The following is an 18908-nucleotide window of genomic DNA, read 5'->3' as shown; positions in this document are numbered from 1 at the left end:
CACTTTCCAGAAAAGCTGGAACTGCGTTTCACCTAATTCCTGAGGATTTAAGAAGAGGGAAGGCACTACCTGAATCAGTGAAAGCTGGAGCAACTGAAATACAGAGGATTTCTTCACCTGAACAACCTCCGTTCACTTGAGTACCTTGTGCTGCTTTTCTCCTCGCATCCTGAAGCCTGGCCCTGGGCTTGGTTATCCGTTTCCCGCTAGCAAGAGCTCTGCACCTCCGCAGATGATGCAACGTCTCAGCAATTCTTGCACCATGGTGCGGTGGGAGCCGGCTCAGGGCCCTTCTCTGCAGAGGAGCTGACATCTGGTGGGACACGAAAGCCATTACAAGTCTTACTACATTCCAGTCTGGGTTGCATCAGACTTAGAATTTGAATAATGGGGGGGAAAAACGGTTGTGTATGTAAGGACAGGGGATTTTAAGGTATTTTTAGCTGCTTTGCTCTTATGAGCAATATGACCTTTCCTGTCCAGAACTCACTTCTCACCCCAGGCTTTCTGGCGTTTCCTTTTCTGAGTTTTCCTTTTACTCACTTCTTTTCTACCTGGTTCACCCAATTATTTATACTTATCTTTAGAAACGACAAAGTGGATTCAAAGATACCTGGGGTGCTGTGAATGGGGTTGAGCCCCAAATTGTGCACCTGGACCCAATCTCTCTACAAAACCCTGACCCCAGGATGAGGTGAGCCAGGGACCTGTGCAATGACATTGGCATTTAAGAGGAGTGCCTCTGCATCACCTTGGTACACAAATGAGTGGAAAAATATCTAAACACGCTCATAAATAAAATGGCAGCAGAGCAAAACAAGCCTGATGACAGGTAAGGAAAAAGTTTCGGCTGGTATCAGCCAGACTCCATCCCCGATATTGTGAACCCTACTGCCTTACACAGTGAAGATTAAGCGTCTCTAAAGAAGCTTAGGTAGCCTAATTAATGCTTCACTAGCCTAATTAATGAAGATCCAGGACAGACATAAAGGCAGTCTAAGATTTCTGCTTTCTCATTGCCGTTCTGGGAACTGGCACACTGACTCGAGCAGATTGATGGGGGCCAATGTCACCGAAAGACGTGACAATAGCTGGACAGAGATTTTCTGCGCAGCTGCTGGAGCATTTTCATCAGGAGCAGCTTCAAGGCTGGGCTGGTAAATACTGCCATGGCTCAGTGACACCGTGGACACCCTACACACTTGAAATACCACCATCAAAGCCGCTCTGATGTAATAGCGGAGGCAAAGACCAGTCCCTGCAGCAATCCGTGATGTCTGAAAAAGGACAAGCAAAAGAAGGCAGTGACATGTGCAGAAGAATTTGGCTGCTCTAAGAGGAAGTTTGCAGAGGCTGACTTGAATAGCACAAAAACATTAGTTCCTCCAAGAGTCCCGTCCTCCTGTGCTTACTCATATATGCGTGCATGCACGTGTCATTGTATTAAGTTAGCAAAACCTTTCTTTGAAAAGAATTTCTGGATTCTGGTGCTTATCAGCGTGGTGGTAAATTGGAAAGACATGTTCAGTAAACAGTGGGAGCGGACCTTTCTCACGTGGCAGCTGTTCATGGTGAACAGCTGAAATAATTTAGCAGTCTTGCTGCTGGCTGGAAGAGAAGGTGCGTGCCCCATGAACAAGCTCCCTCGGCAGTACAAGGCAATCAGCGTCCGCTCGTCACCCTTGTAGGCAGTTTCAGCTGTTTTATACAAATTAGAAAGTATATAATTCTCCCAGTACACAGCCACCCTTAAAATGCTGATCAGCCTTATCACTCAGCTGGATGTTTTGCTACCCTGAGAAAGCTCCTCTATTCTATCTCCAAGACTAGAACCGGTGCTTGTGCAAAATGACCTTGTTTTTAGACCTAGAGCTACCTCCCACAAATGAGCCTGGCGTGACGCTGAAGAATGAAACGTTACAGCAGGAAATACATATTAATGCTTCCTGCTCTGTATCTACCACACTTCTTGTCCTGGCACTTTGACTGTGAGTAAATTCATTAAAAACGAAGCAAGCACAGCCAGGTTGGGCAAACTTCACATGTGCAGAAATACGGTGTGGAGGGGTTCAGTTTGATGTTAAAACCAAACTTACTATTTTAGGCATTAGCTGTTCATTTTAGTGCTTAGATGGAAGCATCTGCATTTAAAGCCTGAGCTCAGAGAGGGGAGAGGCATGCACATTTGCTCTGCATCACTGGTGGAGACATTCTTACTTGCTGTAGATCAGTGGTGGATTCAGGTGAGAATTTATTTTACCATGTCTGTGGTTTTTTTTTTACCTGCACGTGTTTTCTGTATGTTAACTAACTGGAGCATCCGTTTTCATTATTACTGGTACTGATGTTAATAATTAGTGCTATAACACCCGAATGCTGCAACATCCTTATCTAGAATATGTAAGATTGCTGCACCATTATTAATGATCAGAAATGTGACTTTCTAAATGACTGTGCTGCTCTGTCTGGCTTTTTAATTCTGTCTCTGCAGTTTTCTTTTCAAAAACACAGAAAACCCAATGAAGTCCTACTGGAATGGCAAAAGTAAGGGCTTTCACAGACTCGCTGAGAGTTTGTGGCTTCAAGTGTGACAATTCGCTGATGGATTTAGATTGATGTCCCTTGGGATCTGTATCTGAATAAAGCCACGCTTTGTACTTCCCTCCAGGGAAGTCTCTGCCTTCCTCTGCTTCCTCTGTTTTCAAGATATTACAGCACCCATTTCAAAACGGAAAATTCAGGAAGCCAATTGAATGGCCATGAGATATTATCAGCTTCTGGTTATAAATGAGCCAGAATGGAGCAAAGTACTGTCCCTGACTCGCAGCAGCCACCTGCTTGGTCCGAATCCAGTTTCAGGTGCCACCCGCGTAAGCAGGGGCCGAGGGGCCTCTGCTGGACTGTGAGCATGGCCAGGATAAGGCCCCAGACTTTCTGATATGAGGGACTTTTTCCAAAACGAGCCTTGGCTATGCATGCGCCCTTCCTTGACCCTCAGCTGTATTTGCCTTTGGAGATGAATGACTTTGAAATGCTGTCACCAGAGCCTGGGGGTCATATTTTTTGTGGTTTTCTCCTCATTTTATATGTGCAGAGGAGGAAAATTGTAGCCTGAGCCTGGAGGAGGCCAAGGGACCTGTTCTTTGACTTGTTACGTGAAGCTTTCCTGCATGAGTTATACACGACACAGCAGTTAAAGAAAATAATTTTTCCTGTGCATCCTGACGTGTCCCAGGGCACACGCAGCACTCGGAGCCCTGAGTCTGCTGATCTTCTCCAACACGCTGGTGTTCCGGGGTGTTACGCGGGCGTGATTTTGTGTTTCCCTACAGCGTTCTCTTGCTCTGCAGGGCCTACACCAAAATCCCATTGAGGTGGATCCCAGCATGGTTGAAGCGGTCCCCACTCAGCAGCCCCACGGTCCTCTCTGTTTACAGGGCTTATCTTCATTCTCATCTTTCTATAAAGAGACTGTCAGTGTACTCTAACGCACCAGATCTTCCTACAATTGCAATGCATTTTTGGTTGATTTAGTTACTGTGCTGTCAGCATGTCCTCCCGCTTAATCTGTGTCATTAATTCCTTCCTTGCTACTGGCTTCAGAAAGCATTAACAAGGGAAAAATAAATCAAGTGTTAGAGCACAAAGAAGACTTGTGGGAACAAGCTTTTGAGTCTTTTCTGAAGCTTTCATGCCTGTTATTCTTTACTTTGCTGATACAGCTGGATTTACCATCCTGTTGAATGAGCATATTCCAGACTATAAAAAAATAACAAAGTCAAACCACGTGCTCTTTGTATAGGTCAGAACTGGAGACGGGCTGCCAGATATAACAGCATAGGACAACTTCATAGCAGTAGAACGAAATGTGCAAACACAGGCAAAGTCGAGCTTATGCTGTGTTCCTCAAAACAAAGCGGAAACAAAACCTGAGACATAACAGAAATGAGAGTGTGAGGACATCTGTGCGTGGGAGCATGTGTGTGTGCGCCTGAACTCAGCCACGTTTGGGAGCTCACATCTGTCTGCCAGCTGGGCGAAGATGTTTGTGTGAACGTGTAGGAGTACATCCGTGCATGCCGTGTGGGAATGTGGAGTGGCCTTTCCCGTTCAGGGTGATGGGAAGCCTGTGAAAAGAGCTTACCTTAGTCAGTTTTGGAGTCTTAAATTCATATTTGGGGGCATTGGTGCTCTCATGGCACAATCTTTAGTCTCATCTCTACAGTCAAGGTGTCCATCGGATTCCTTCAAGGAAGATGCATCTCTTAACAGTCACCATCAGTGCTACAGCAGGATTTCTACACTGTGGTGGAGCAGGGGTATATTTATCCCTGAGAAGTTCATGCCCTGTTTCATGCTTATATTGTGCTTTGTATTTTCAAAGTGCAGTGCAAAGTTTTCTTTGTCCTTTCATCCTCTTTTTTTCACATAAACCATGAGAAACTAGATTATATAGTTCAAGAGATCAGAGAACTCACACCAAGAATGTTCTACCCCACACAGTTCCCCAGGTGGTGGCTAGCTCCAAATGACCCCGAACATCTGAAACTACACCCAGAAATATGGAAAATAAAGTTTTGAGAATGTAATTTGAGCTCACAGAGCTGAGGATCTCTGTACACTCAGTTATGGAAATAACCACAAATGATGCAGTATCAAAAAGGCCGATGCAAATGGAGACAGGTGGAGCAGGGTGTGCAGGAGGTGAAAGACTCCTTGCTACCCCAGTAAACTGATGCCTGGTGAAGACTTCAAGAGTGCGTTTCACAAAGATGCACCCCTTTTCATTTCAAAGTCCCCTAAAAAGAGTTAGAAGAAGATCTGGCCCCAGAGGAATCAGTGACCAAACTCCCGTAGACATCAGGAGGGGATGCATTTTCACACGCTGGTGTCTTTTTGAGGTTAAAGACCAAGAAGCAGAAGAGAATTCCTAGCCTGTGTGTAGCACCAGGGAACTCAGCAGAGCTCCTGGATCTTATGTCGGATGAGAAATTGCCCCATTCACTTGACCTGGTCTCTCTATAGCTTTCTGTTCCCCTCCTGTGCATAAACATTGACACACTGCAGCTTTAGTTGTAACCACAATGTTTTCAGAACAACCAGACAAACAAAACGCTGGCCAGGGTGTACGTTGTCTGCAACCTCAAAATATTTTCCCAGTTCTTCCCTTCATGCTTCAGGGCTGTGTTTCCAAGATCTGAGGTTCAAGTGTAGGCGGATGTTCAAAGCATAGGATCCATCCTGCAATTTCCACAGCATGGACTGGATGCTTGGGTTAACTTGGTGGGCATTGAGCTGTACTTTCAGTAGATATCCTCGCTGGTTTTGGGGTAGGCGGTGGGTTGGACAGTGATGAAAACCACCCTGGTTCCAGGCAATGTGGTTTTTTGTGGGAATTCAGTGAAAAATATAATGATTGCACCCCTTCCCTGGGAGTGCAAAAAAATCACAAAAACAATTTTGAAGCACAGGGGGATGAAAGGAAACTCACAGCTCAAAGATGTATCTGAACTCATATTTACAGTGTACAATCTGTGTTCAAAGTTGGCATTTTCCCAGAAATTCTACCTGAGCTCAGCATCTGCGTGAAATACCATGTACAAAGCCAAATCGTTGTTATTCCTTCCCCACCATCAAGAGAAAAAAGCCGCTGCCTGGCATCGCCTCACAGTGCCCGCCATTTCCTTCAGCTCTCTGATGCCTCAGGTCTCTTGAGAACAGCCTGGATAAACCCCATTTCTAAAACTTTGCCTCTGAAAATGAAAACACTTGTGCAGCCCCCTAGTCCCCAAGGTTTTCAGCCCGCAGTTCATTTTTATTTCTGCACAGGGCCTCATCCCAGGCCTGGCTAAGGCCTTCAGACAACCCCTAGGCCCTTCGCTTCCCTGGGAGGGGCCATTTTGTGTGAGGGGAGGGGGCCATTTTGTGGGTTCAACGGCCTCCTCAGGGCTGGAATAAATGGGAACATGAAGTCAAAAGGGGATCTGGACGCCGAGGGCGGGTGATAGACGGTGTGTGAAGCCGCCTTAAGGCCTCTCCCCGGCCCGGCGGGGCTCACAGGGCCGGGCCAGAGCAGGCCCTGCTCGCAGCACGCACTCAGACCCGGCCCGGAGCTGGGGAGCCGCCGGAGACAGGGAGGGCGGCGGGCCGGTGCCGGCCGCGCCGAGTACGCCGGGCCTGCAGAGGGCCCCCGCGGCCGCGCTGCTCGGGCAGGAGGCGGGCCGCGGCCTGGAAGCGCCGGGCCCAAGCGGGCGCCGTTGCCCGCCCCGCGGTGCGCCCGGGGCGGCCAGCGCGGCGCGGAGAGCGCGGTGCTCCTCGCGCGGCCTAGCCCGGCCTTTCAGCCATGGGGAAGACGGGGAAGCGGGAGAAGAAGGGGAAGGGGGCCGAGAAGACGGCCGCGAAGATGGAGAGGAAGGTGTCCCGCAGAGCCAAGAAGGAGGAGGTGAGGGGCGGGAGCGGGGGGCTCCGGTAGCCCCGGCCCGCGAGGCCGGGGCCTCCCCTGGGGCGTTGCGGCGCTCCCTCGGGCCCTCCGCGGGCGTTTTGTAAAACGGGGCCCGGAGGGAAAACCGGCGGTGGAGGTGGAGGCACGGGAGGTCGGAGGAGTGGGTTGGTGGCAGGGGTATTTGAAGTTGAAAGCAAAGGAATGTATCCAAAGGCAAGCGGCTCTAACTTGGTTAAGTGTCTTAGGGGCCCGCAGGTCTTCAGCCGGGTACAAGATGGGCCGGCGGAGGGGTTCTGAGGTCAGTGCACAGCTCGTGAAACTTTTAGGGTTAGGGTTAGTGTTAGTGCGGTCCTGGTGAAGAAGCAGTGCTCACGCACATGCCTGCAGGTCAGCGTGTGGCTAAGCACTCGGAAAAGGAGAAAAGAGGATAAGGGGTGAAATTAAAACCGCTACCAGGAAGATTTTCACCATATTGCTGACAAGCTGGGTGCAGTGTGTGACAGAAGATGTAAAAGGAGGATGAGAAAATGCAGTTTAAGGGTCCTTCTTGCCTTCCATCTTCCCCATCCTTTTCCTCTGGTCTTAAAAGCAAATGAAAATGTTTGTTTCTCTCACTCCTAGAGTGGGTGCTTGTATTTAAGCCTCGAAACAGCTACCTTTCCCTGGTCAAAACGTGGTGTTGCCAGCATAATGCAAAACTTAAGACATGGAAGGTGCCAGTGTACATGTGTACTGGCTGCAGGGAGAGCCGATGCCATGCTGCAGAGGCAAAATCCTCAGATTTTGGAAATCTCTGCTTTGATCACACCTTCAGAAAGGTTAACCGAAGGGAGGTGGTGAGCAGTGGGGGTTGTAGGAGAGACCGTGGATCAGAAACTCCCCCCAAGCTGCTTCTGCCCTTGCAACTCGGTGTATCTGCAGTTTTGGAGGCAGACTTTTGTTTTTAATTGACAGAAGTTGAAACGGAGTTAAAATATGTGCAGGTTTCTCTCCAGCTAAAGTATAAGCTGGGAACAGAAAAGAGTTTCCAATTCCATTTAGGCATTTTTCCATTGCAGACAAAGAAGAGGACTAGCTGGATTGTAGCGTATCATTGCTCATCACTTAAATGATTTGCATTTACTTGCTGATTTGTGCGGTGTTTCTGCTGCAGGAATAGCAGGTGTGCGCTAAATGCACTTTGTGTACCATTCTTTTAGGACTCCTCTGAGCAACTTGTTAGTGTTTTAGGGGAGACCAGTCTTTAGAGCATGTGTGGAAGTACTTGGCATCCATTTCTTGTAGTTGAATGAAGGGAACCGAAGCAGACAATTTTTTTTAAAAAAGGGAAATCGTGAGAGGGTGAGTGCTGGTTTCATGTGGTGCGCAGGTGGCTCTGTGCATGTCAGGGAACTCATGTCTGGCTTTTTATTTTCAGGAGGATCTTGAAGCCCTGATAGCAGAATTCCAGAGTTTAGATGCTAAAAAGACCCAAGTAATTGAGTCATCCTGCCCACCCCCCTCGCCCAGGTAAGAGATTGTATCAGGCTTTGGCTATCACAGAGGTTGACGGTACTTTTAACGAAATTTATTTATGTAAAGTTATTTCCCGAGAGTGGAAGGCATAATATCTGGCATGGCTGACATCTGGAGTTATAAAATGTCTCATATATTGAATCCCTGATTAAAAAAGGGACCAAAAGCTTGTTTTTTAGACTTAAAAATCTGCTTTTTAATAATCCCATTAGCAAAAAGGAGGCAAAGCAGGGTTAGATTACAGGGCTTTGAGGAAAAATAAAAGTTAAGAGGAAGTTTTGGATTTGGACTAGAAAGCTGAAAGGGCTTAAGATGCAAAAGGGTGTGTCATGAGATACAAGACAGTTTATCAAGTGTAGCTGGCGGTCCACATATTTCTAGGTTCTGTATTTCTGTTTCCTGTGGCTTGTTAAATAAATGCCTTTCTCTGTGATATCTGTTTTTCTCTCTCCGTAGTGAGACAGGTCAGTACGCTACTGTTAATCTCACAGGGGTGTTACAGTGGTCGGTTAGTTCCTCCTTGGGAGTGGTAGAGATCTGTCTCTGCATGGTGCAGAACACTTTGGTGGTATGTAGATGAGCAATGACCAGTGGTGACTGTAGAATAATGACACAGATAAGTTGATATGAGACAACCGAGTTCTACCCATAGTTATGTGCCCCCATAAAACTAATTTTTGTTCTTGACACGCCAGCATTAAAATTCAAGAGCTCACGTCAAAAGACGTGTTAAATGACACTGTAACGTGTGCTCCTAAAATAGGAGAAGATTTCAGACAGTGTCAAATTAATCTTGCTGGAAGTTTTTAAGAAGTTAATTTCTTTGAGAAGTTTTTAGCCCTGGGGTGAATATCATAGCCTAGTAATTTGGCAGATGATGGAGAGACCTTTGTGGCTAGAGGGCAGAGGTGCTAGCACTGGCTGAGTTAAAGTCTGCGAGCTTCTGAGTTTTACAAGACTCTTACACATCTACTGTTTTGGCCATCCCTCTTTCTTTCGCAGGCTGAACAGCTCCCTCTCCGCTCACCCTGAGAAAGACGAATTGATCCTTTTTGGAGGTGAATATTTCAATGGCCAAAAAGTAATGTATACTTCAATTTTTTCTTCTTTATTCTACCCTCTCCCTGCCTTTTACTGTAATTTGCATGAGTCTCATTTGAAGTGAAATTCAAGGCAGCAGTCATAAAATATGTATTTGTCCCTGAATGGGAGCAAAATAGCCTTTTAATTCTGCCGTGATACTGTCTCATGCCTGAACAGTTGGCAGGAAGGAGACATGCTAGAACCCATTAAGGATCAGAGTGATTGTCTCAGCATCAATATTTCAGGGCTTCATAATTTCTCCAGACTTAATTGTAGCCATATCTTCCCCTCATTTTTGATAACTATTGAAGAATCTCTATCTTCCACCTTTCAAAACAAGATACTTCTGCAGTTTTGCTGCTGGCAAGGCGTTGCCTCCCTTGGAGATGTGTACAGTGGCAAGTATTTGCAAGTGGGCACTCTTGTTACTGAATTTCTGCAAGTTGCAAGTGTTTATTGTGCTCCTGGAGACAAACTGGTCTTTATAACCCTAAGAGGTTGTACATACTGTAGCTTGAAAACTCAAGCCTGCCAATGATATTTGGCCGCCTTAGGATCACCCAATGTGATGTGCTAAACTAATTCTGCTTGCTTCACTACCTTAAGCTGTTCCTGTCTCTGGAGTGGAGCTGCAGTTTGGGCAATTTTAACCTGCACATCTGTGTTAAGCTCCAACTTCTTAAGTTCACATATCTTGAGCTATCACAGGTTTAAGCAACTGTTTGGGAAAGAACAGCCCAGCCCAGTGGATCACTCTGAAAAAGTTGCTGACTCCCAGTCTAGTATAGGAGGTGGTTGTCCTCCTTCTCTGCCTGATGAGGCAGGTGAGCTGTCGCTTTGCAAAGCTGGTGCTGTGCTCCTTCTCCTCCAAACTCACAGATAACCCTCAGGGGTGCCTGTGCTTGGACAGACTGACCCTGTCCAGTGGAGAGCTGTGGCGATGTGCATTTTCTCTTCCTCTCTAACAGACGTACCTGTATAATGAACTGTATGTTTACAACATCCGGAAGAACAGCTGGTCTAAAGTAGAGATCCCCAACCCACCACCAAGGCGATGTGCTCACCAGGTAAAGTACTGGGTGCCAGAGCAGCAGTTGGAATTGTTCTAATGCTGCACTAAAGATGGATGTGAGTTGATTTTTTTGTTTTTCCCCTAAAGGTTTTTGGCTTCTCTTCATTCTCCTTGTAATGGGCTGCCAATGGTGTCACTTCACCTCTTCTGCTGAGGGGGCCTGTACAAGCCTGTGCAAGGTGCTTGTGCTGTCTAGTCACTGGGTGGCCTCTGGAAATGTTAAGTGTGGAATGAAGATTTGGGATTGTATCTGTTGGCAGGACTCAAGCAGGACTCATGGGGGAGGCTGTTCTTTTGAAGATGAACTCTCTGCTGCATTATATAGGGACCAGCTCAACCATCCATAATCCCAGGATGGCACTGAATTTTCAAAATGCTGGTCTATAACTTTGAGTTTGGCCGAAGTGCTGTGAATGGCAGAGTTACTGTGCATGACTATTTCCTTAATGCCCACAGGCCTACATCTATGGGCATTACAGGTACTGCCACTCCAGCAATGCGAAAGACCCATTTCTGTAGGGTATCCCTGCTGGCATGTAGCAGCTGGGCTTTGCCAAGTGTCCCAACTGTACAACATGATGGACCGCTAGCACTGACTGTGTGTGTCCTGCCTTTGGGTTGTGATTTTTTTTTTCCCTTGGCAGATGGGCTGGTTTTCTTTTGTCTGCAAAGGCCATAGACAAAGTTGTCTAAATTTTCTGTGGGATATCATGACACTCCCCTAGAATTCACCTCTGTGGTGCCTGTGTCATTAAGGTCACTGGCTGGTTGTGAAGGATTTGGGTTTGTTTACTTTATGTGAACACCTGCACATTAGAAACTGGACCAAAGACTTGTATTTTTTGCAGGTCTTTGGCCCTCGCCAGCTGTCTGATAGATTATCTTACCTGTCGCAGCAAGTGGCTGGGTGACTGGTACGTTTCAAAAGCTGCCGTACAGGATGCGAATGTTATTTTCCTACCCATGGCTAAAGCTCTTTAAAGCTTCCTGGTAAGATCCAATACCTTGGTTAGGTTCATATACCCTTGTTATGCTACCCCTAAATGCCAGTCGTGCTCTGAGGTGTGTGTCCTTTCTTGAATTGAAAGGTTCTGACTTGATTTTTGAGCTACCTTGTGGTGCTTAAAATACAACTTGATTTCAGAGGCCAAATTCCACAAGGAGACCATAAATTCAAACACTCGTTTTCCTAAGTGAAAAGGAGGTTGCTTTGTGGGTGTGGAGTTCAGAGGTGCTTGTTTGGGTGTTGGTAGCCAGCAGATGGCTGTCTCGCAGCTGAATCTGAACTGAGCAGGCAGGCTGTGCATCGGGGAGCGCTGGATTACAACAAAAATAAAATGAGAAACCTATCTGAGGAGTCCTGTTTCAACAATAAGTTTTCTGTCTGGTTATTAATTACAGTTGTGCAGGAGACAGTTCAGCCTCGTTAGTTGACTGGCTTATTGTCTTCCTTGTGACTTTATTTTTAATGCATATTCTGCATTAGTTCAAAGGTAAACAGAAGCCTGTCCATGGGTTTGTATGTGCGTGTTTTCAGTCTTATTTGTCATCTCTGGTCTTTGACACGCAATCCTCTGTTTGAGTTACACTGGCTTCATTACATCAGTTCAGGAGAGCTGAGGTGAGAATAACTATGGAAGGGTGTTGACAGTTGTTTAAGGAAAAGGTTTGGCTATGTAATGAATTTTGAGCCAGCTCTGCAAAAGGTCGTGAACAAGTATGAGCAGGCTGTTGCATATACCTTCCTCTAAAGCTTTAAAGAACTAAATACCCATGAAAATCAGGTATGTGTCCCCTTTGTTTAGGTAACTTCATGTTCCCACAGATCCTGCTTGTAAACACACCCCATATTTTCTCATGTGTTTAATCGTTGCCGTTTAGGCTGGTTTATGTCGGGGCATGGTCATGTGTCTGATGCTAAAAATCTTTACTGTTTGCTGGGAAAGACAGGCAGGTAATAATGCCCTTCTGAAGAAAGAGATCTTTATCCCTACGTTGATCTGTGATGGGTACCCTGAAAAAAACACGTGTGGAAGAATGTGTTTATAGTGTAAAAAACCCACGAGGTCCCAGTCAAGGAAGAAATTTGCACAGTCACATAGGAATCCCAAAAAAGAAACTTCCTTCTTCCTTACTCCTTGCGCAGATAATTTTAATGAAGTAGAGTCTTGCTCTTCTCTCCCTGCTTTTAACTGTCAGCTTGCATCGCAACAGTGTTTTGGTGCTGCTCTGTGCAAAAAAAAAAAAAAAAATCCCCTTTAATCCCCTTTGATACTCTCCTCTCTGCTACTTGCCCTAATCAAAGCAGTAACAGTCTCCTCTTGTCCAAATGCTGCGCATTTCCTTCTGTGTTTGGGGTTTTTCTTGTTGTTGGGGTTTGGTTTGTGGTTTGTTTTTTTTTTTTTTTCTTCAGAGGGAGCAGTAATGCTTTTCAGGTCTTGAGAAGCATCAGGTTTGGACTTGTGCTGCAGCTTGGCTTCTTTACTGTTTCTTGTCTTATAATCTACAAAAACTGCAAAGGGCAATTGTGCAGTGTTAATGGCCTTTTCCAAAAGACTTTTCCCTGTATTGCTTTGCCTGCCTGGTGCTGGGATGTTAGATGTGTCTTGGAGGCAGGAAGCGCCCCTGTTCCTCCCATGGCTCAGAGTTCATCAGCCCCAGTATGTCTTCTGCGGGATGGTATTTATGTGACTAAAGGATGGGTGAAACGTTGCTGAGCCTTAGCTGTGGAGAGATTTCCTTTTGGTCAACAGAGAGATTTGAATAATTGTTGTTAAACTAAAACCCAAGATGCTTCCCAGGGAGCTTTGAAGTTGTAGAACTGGAACTCAAGATGCTAGGAGGTGGGAAGAGCCCAGCTCCATGGCCGACTTTCCTCTCCTATAGGGAAGGTGTGCTAAACAATAACTTGCATTTAAAATTCCCCTTCCTTCAGCCCCAGAGAGCTGCTGTTGCCAAGCAAGGCAGCAGCATCCGCTGCCACTTGTCTGCTCTCTGGTATTTGGAGGCAGCTGCACATTTAACTGATAAAGGTCTCCTGTCTCTGGTTTCTGAACCCTTGTGTGATGCAGCTCTTCCTTCTTCTCCTGACAGGCGGCAGTGGTGCCCACAGCCGGCGGGCAGCTGTGGGTATTTGGCGGGGAGTTTGCATCTCCCAACGGGGAACAGTTCTACCATTACAAGGATCTCTGGGTCCTGCATTTGGCTACCAAGACTTGGGAGCAGATCAAGTAAGTGATGTGTTTTGAAGTCAATGGTGTTGACCTCATGAGGAACCATGCCAGCATTAATCTGAGGTTGATTCCTGGTAGAGTGCTGTGATTTCTCCGCTGTCCACTCATCTCTCCCTTGAGTACAGAGATGCCCATTCTAGAAACAGTGGAGAGGACAGCTCCCAGAGATGTGGAAATGAGAGATGTGTTCCAGGTCTATTGAGGCCAAAGCTATTTTATTTAATACGTGATTTTTGGAGCAGGGGTGTGCTTGGGTGTTACTTAACTGAAGGAGAGTATCATGAACAGCACTCTGCCCTCCCAACCGTGGCGAGTGTAGATGTCCAACTTCAAAACAGTACTTGTTACTCCATCTGCCTGGGCTCCTCTGGGCTGGGCTGCACAAGACCGGTACAAGGATCTCACCCAATTTTACCGTTGCTTGAGAATACTGTACAAGCTGTATCTATCCACAGAGCCAACTTCACTCCTGATAACTGGCATTTGCTGCCTCAAGATGCCTTGGGATAAACAAGCCAATAATTCGGGCCTATCAAGGTGAATAGGTGCCAGAAGCCCTGGTAGTTTTTGACAGGAGTTAAGGTGTCTAAAGATCTTCTGTGAATCTGGCCTGAAGTCCTCTGCTAATGTTTCCTTAACCTTTGGCTTCTCGGTTTTGCTGCTCATGTTTATATTAGCATGAGAGAAGAAGTCTGGTGGGTCATCCGGTGGACTGAGAGGCAGGAGATGTGGCTTTGGTTCTGACTTGGACATAGACTTTCTCTTGGACTTTGGGATTGTCTTGACTGTGGGATTAGTCAGAGCACAGCTTTGGGTGGGCTGGACCACAGCTGACCCTTGAGGTGGCACTGGGGAAAGCAGAAGCTTTTGAACACTTGCTCATCTGCTGTTTGACCTGTCAAGCTCCTGGTTATGAACTCCATTTTCTTCCTTCAGGTGGCAAGCCCTATATCTGGCCAGGTTGATCACTTTTCACCCTTCTTACAGAGTGTGGCTTCCTGTTGCCTGTGTCTGTCTCTTCTTGCACAGTAATTGAGAGGGTGGTTTAGAACTGAGCTGTGCAGAGATGGATACCCTGGCTCTGCCTTGGCACATGCCTGAGGCCACACAGTGAGTCATTGTGCCTGTCTGCCTTTTTCCCCCTCCCTGCAAAGCGGGAGCATTGATATTGCCTGGCAAGGGGGAAATTTGGAGGTTTAATTTTGCTAATTGTGATGTAGCACTGAAGGGACTCTGGTTTGGAAGCTGCAGGGAGACATACGGAGCCAAAGTGCAAAAATCCCAAGGAGTCCAAAACAGGCTGGGTTAGGAGGATGCTGTGCAGCACAGGATCCCAGCAGCCGACTGCTCTGCGAGAATCTAGGGATCATCCTTTTGCATAGCTCTGGGAGGCTGGGAGAAAGCTGTTCAATTCATAAGCGGCTGGTTCCTGTCCATCAGCGTGGTCCTTGGCTCCAGACCTGGCAGTGTTAATCTAATGACAGCTGTAATTTGTCATGTTACAGGAAGCCAGATTCACTCTAGTGAGCCCTGCTTGTCTCTGAGAAGTGGGGGTGAGAGAAACCCTCCAAAATGATGGAGGGCTCTTTAAGAGGTGCAAGGATTAAAGAGACCTGTCACTGTGCAGGCTGATCTGCCTATTGTTGTTGGGCAGAAGCTGACGTAATGACTGTGACTGTACCCCTCCCAGCTCCCCCAAAATAACTTCTGAATCCCTTGCTCAATCTCAGCCAAATAAAGGGGATGAACTCAAATGCGTTACGTCCCGACCGGTTTCATGTAAGCAGGTGGGGGGGAGGAAGTGATGCTCGCCATAGACTCCCTGCTGAGAGAAAGGGTTGACATTTCAACCAAACTCTTGGTTGAAAAAATCCTCACCGAAGAGCAGTGTTAATACCCAGCTGCAGGGAGAGCGAGGGCGGGAGATTGTTTTTTGTGAGCCATCGGAGAATCCAGATGAGGCTTCGTTAGCTCCGCCACTGATGGCGCAAATTGTTCTCTCGTGGGTTTGCAGATGCGTTGCTGTAGAGCTGATTTAGGGTTTTTCACTCCCAAAACAAATGCTGCAGTACCTGACCTGCCTGGGAAGAGGAAATGAGGTGTTTATGAGGCTCTACTTGTCCCGCATCCCATGTGGGAGAGCAGCCTCGGGGATGCTGAGTGTAACTTACACTGCAAAAGCATGCGTTCCCTCCCTGGAGCTGAGCATGAAGTTTGCAGGTGCTGCGAGTTGCAGGATGCCCCCAGCAGTCCCAGGCCCCAGGTGGACTAAAGCCATGGCGAGAGATTTTGTTGTGATGGATTGTTACAGTTAGTGAGGAGGGAGCCAGTTTGGCAAGGTGAGTTCCTAGTCCCACCTAAGGAGCAAGTTCTAGGTACCATGCTCTTCAAGCTGCCCAGAGCTACCCTCCATCTCCAGGTGTTGGTTGTCACATGTCACCTTGGCTGCTGTGCCACAGTGGGAGTATGCATTTGGAGACGTTGATACTTCATTGTTTCTTAGTAGATAAAAGGATAGACATTTTCTAAGTGAGCATCGTAAGTTATATGGGTGGAAGGGCCCTGGAGAGATGATCTTTTCTCTCTCCCTGCCCTATGCAGGATGTACTCCATTTGAGCTTCCTGATGTGTTTGAGTGGACGTCTGTCTTTCAGCCTTGCTGGAATTTTGAAAACGCCTGTGCCCTGGTCCCAGTGTTCGAATAAAACAAAGTGCATCTCCTCCTCACCCTTGGGCAGAGCTCCAAGAGCTGCATTAATGAGGCATCTGGCGGAGGAGACTGGGAGGGGATGTCTTTGTTTTAATGCTAACCTGACTGAGTGTGAAAATCAAGTTTCTGCTGCCTCTTTGCTTTTCCATATGGCATCTTGATTACAGTCTGCTTGGAAAGGGAGAGAGGAAAGGGCAGAGATAATTGTTGAGTTGTACGAGGGATTTTTTTCCTACTTCTTTTAAAACTATGATCGTAACACGTGCTGCATTTCACTTCCTTCAGCATTTTGCTTTTCTTCCCAGGGAAGTCCGTTGCTGCTGTCATTTTTCCACATAGGTTTCTCATGTCTGTCTGAAGTCCAGCTCGTGCTTATTTTGGATTTTGACTGGTGACAGTGGGGGTCAGCTTGGGGACTAGTAGTATTGGGAGAGTGAACATGTTTGGGAAGACTCAATGGAGGGGGCAGATGGTGTAGGCTTTGTGCGGTCATGGTGAGGCACCAGCCCTGGTACAACAAGCCTTCACATAGCAGGCCAAACAATAATTCCATGTGTCCAATGTGGTAGCAGTGTTACCTGAATAAATGCCTGGTGGTAGACATTTAGGGTACAGACTCATCTTGAGTAAACTCAGTTAGGTTTGGAAGACGTCATTTTAGTGCAAATAATAGAGTAACATAATTTTTTCATTAAGAAATGTCTGGACAAGAGAGACAAAGTTTCTGTTTCTGGTCCACATGGGAAGAATCACATGTGCCCCGTTTCAGGTGGGTTTGAATGTATTGGTTTGTGTGGATTGAAGAGCTAAGATGACCCTGCTGTCATCTGAACTTGCAGTTCTAGAAAATCTAGTTATTCCAGCCCCACAGCTTAGATTTCAGAGAATTATGTTGTCCTTCCTGGCCTACAGTTCATGCTGCAGACCATCTTGGTGCCATAAGAGGCTTGATAGTGAAACACTTTTGAAGAGAAAACCTTGAATAACTCATCCCTGTCAGTAACTCATCCCTGTGCTGTGTCTGCAAAGGCTGCTGGGGAAGTGGATCTCCATTCCTAGCACGGAGTACAGTGGTGTCAGTCTGCTTGACAGAGTTAAAAATGGCTATATTTAGCAATATTTAGCTATATTTACTTGCATTTTGCATGCACAAAGATGGTCGAAACACAACAAATCCCAGCAACTGACTTTAACTTATTGGAACCACCTTATCGTGCGTGTGATGCACAAGGTTGCCTCAGTGCATGAACTGTTTGTTACTCTGCCTTAGAGCTAAGCAGTATTTTAACCTAATTGCCTCATTCCTTCCTAGAGAGAACATTCTTACTCAGCTCTGTGTGGCCCAGTGCACTCCCTCAAAGAGAGACAGGGAGCATCACGCTTTAGGGTTGTGCTTGGGAACTGGCACATCCCTCCTCTGTGTAGTTCTTTGTCTTGCTTTTGAGCCTGTATAGCTCCCTTCCCTTTAATACTGGAATGCTAATGATACTTCCCATAACAGTTTTGTGAGATGTGGTGCTATAAATATTTCAGGGTAGCGTTTCACAAGCGTATGTTTAACGCTGTTTACAGAGAGAACTGGAGCAGTCACTGCAGTGCAGGATGCCTTTCAGCATCGGTTTGTTTCTGATTGATGGCTCTCCTTGCTTATGTGCTATCTGTCACTGGAAAGATCAGGTCCTGCAACACAAGGTGGAAAGGTGCATTGGTGCTTAAAGAAAAGAAGGGTATATCGGTGTACCATTGAGTAGACGTCATATGGTATGGAATATCCCGTTGCTCAGTTGGGGTCAGCTGTCCCAGCTGTAATCCACTCCTAAATTCTTGTGCACCTGGCAGAGCATGGGAAGCTGAAAAGTCCTTGACTGGTGACTGGTGTACGCACTGCTCAGCAACAACTAAAACATCAGTCTGTTATCCCATTATTCTCATACTAAATCCAAAACACAGCACTATACCAGCTACTGGGAAGAAAATTAACTCTATCCCAGCCAAAACCAGGACATCTGTGCATCATCATTTCTGTTATTGTGGAAGGGTTCCAAGATTCATCTGAGCATCCTCTGGATGAAGGAATAAATGAAAAGGTAACTCACTTATGCAGTCTGTAGCCACTGTGACATGTAAGTCTTTAATTCTTGAATCTGGGGGCTGAATTCAGGTCTGTTACGTTACTATAAGTCCCAGAGTAACTCCACAAGCAAAAGCAAATTTCCTTATGGAGCAGTTCTGATCAGACTCATGCTGTACATGTGTAGAGCCGGTCCTTATCCAGACTTATCTTTTAATCTATTTTTAAAAAAAGTCTGGAGAATTTACAGCTCCCTCCCACATGTCTGCTTTCTGGTGTCAACCCCATGAAGTAGAGTATTAATCATAAAGTCTGTGACACCATTTCCAAAGTGCTTGTTTTGGACCATGAGCAATGATACAGGTAAAAGGAGACAGTTTGCATTTGAGAAACAAGTCTTTGAGCTTGCAGCAAGTGCCTTCTGGAGTGGCAGCATGGTTATACGTTACTGCCAGTCCTGCTTGACTGCTCCCATTTGGTTTTTCCAGTGTTGTGTTTGGAGACCGGGGACAAAGGACCTTGGCTGTATGAATAGCTGTATGTAAAAATACTTTCTAAGAGCAGTTGTTGCAAGTTTAGGAGGGCATGTCCTTACATCAAAGGCTATAAACTTCCCTTTATAGCTGATTCATGTAATGCTAAGGCCAAGGAAGCTGAGATGATACAATACCATGCAGGGTGAGGCCTCCTGGATCTGTGTTTCAGCATCTGTTCTTGTAGCTTGTATAGCTAGTCTAAAGAAAGGGGAGAACAGCCTTGTGATTGAGAGCAAGTGGTGCTGG

At 46.4% G+C, this 18908-nt stretch overlaps 1 protein-coding gene and 1 long non-coding RNA gene across 6 annotated transcripts in view; both read left to right on the top strand.

The window, feature by feature from the left end:
• Positions 1 to 520: 520 nt before the first annotated feature.
• Positions 521 to 3652, top strand: LOC142413661 (uncharacterized). Its single transcript, XR_012776875.1, has 3 exons — positions 521 to 1988; positions 2105 to 2243; positions 3351 to 3652. It is a non-coding gene; the product is annotated as an uncharacterized LOC142413661 (long non-coding RNA).
• Positions 3653 to 6182: 2530 nt separating this feature from the next.
• KLHDC4 (kelch domain containing 4) overlaps positions 6183 to 18908 on the top strand; it is a 29862-nt gene continuing 17136 nt past the window's right edge. Inside the window, exons 1-5 of one of the 5 annotated variants that reach the window (XM_075510984.1) lie at positions 6183 to 6442; positions 7860 to 7951; positions 8960 to 9038; positions 10009 to 10107; positions 13206 to 13342. In XM_075510984.1, the coding sequence (XP_075367099.1) occupies positions 6344 to 6442; positions 7860 to 7951; positions 8960 to 9038; positions 10009 to 10107; positions 13206 to 13342 (506 nt within the window). In that variant the 5' untranslated portion in view covers positions 6183 to 6343. Of the gene's footprint in view, positions 6443 to 7859; positions 7952 to 8959; positions 9039 to 9753; positions 9865 to 10008; positions 10108 to 11005; positions 11027 to 13205; positions 13343 to 18908 lie in introns of those variants that run through there. The other 4 variants (XM_075510982.1, XM_075510983.1, XM_075510985.1 and 1 more) reach the window with 4 other exon arrangements.

The sequence above is a fragment of the Mycteria americana genome, chromosome 8 (genome assembly GCF_035582795.1).
Source record: "Mycteria americana isolate JAX WOST 10 ecotype Jacksonville Zoo and Gardens chromosome 8, USCA_MyAme_1.0, whole genome shotgun sequence".
Lineage (NCBI taxonomy): Eukaryota > Metazoa > Chordata > Aves > Ciconiiformes > Ciconiidae > Mycteria > Mycteria americana.
This window is presented reverse-complemented; position numbering and strand designations above follow the sequence as displayed.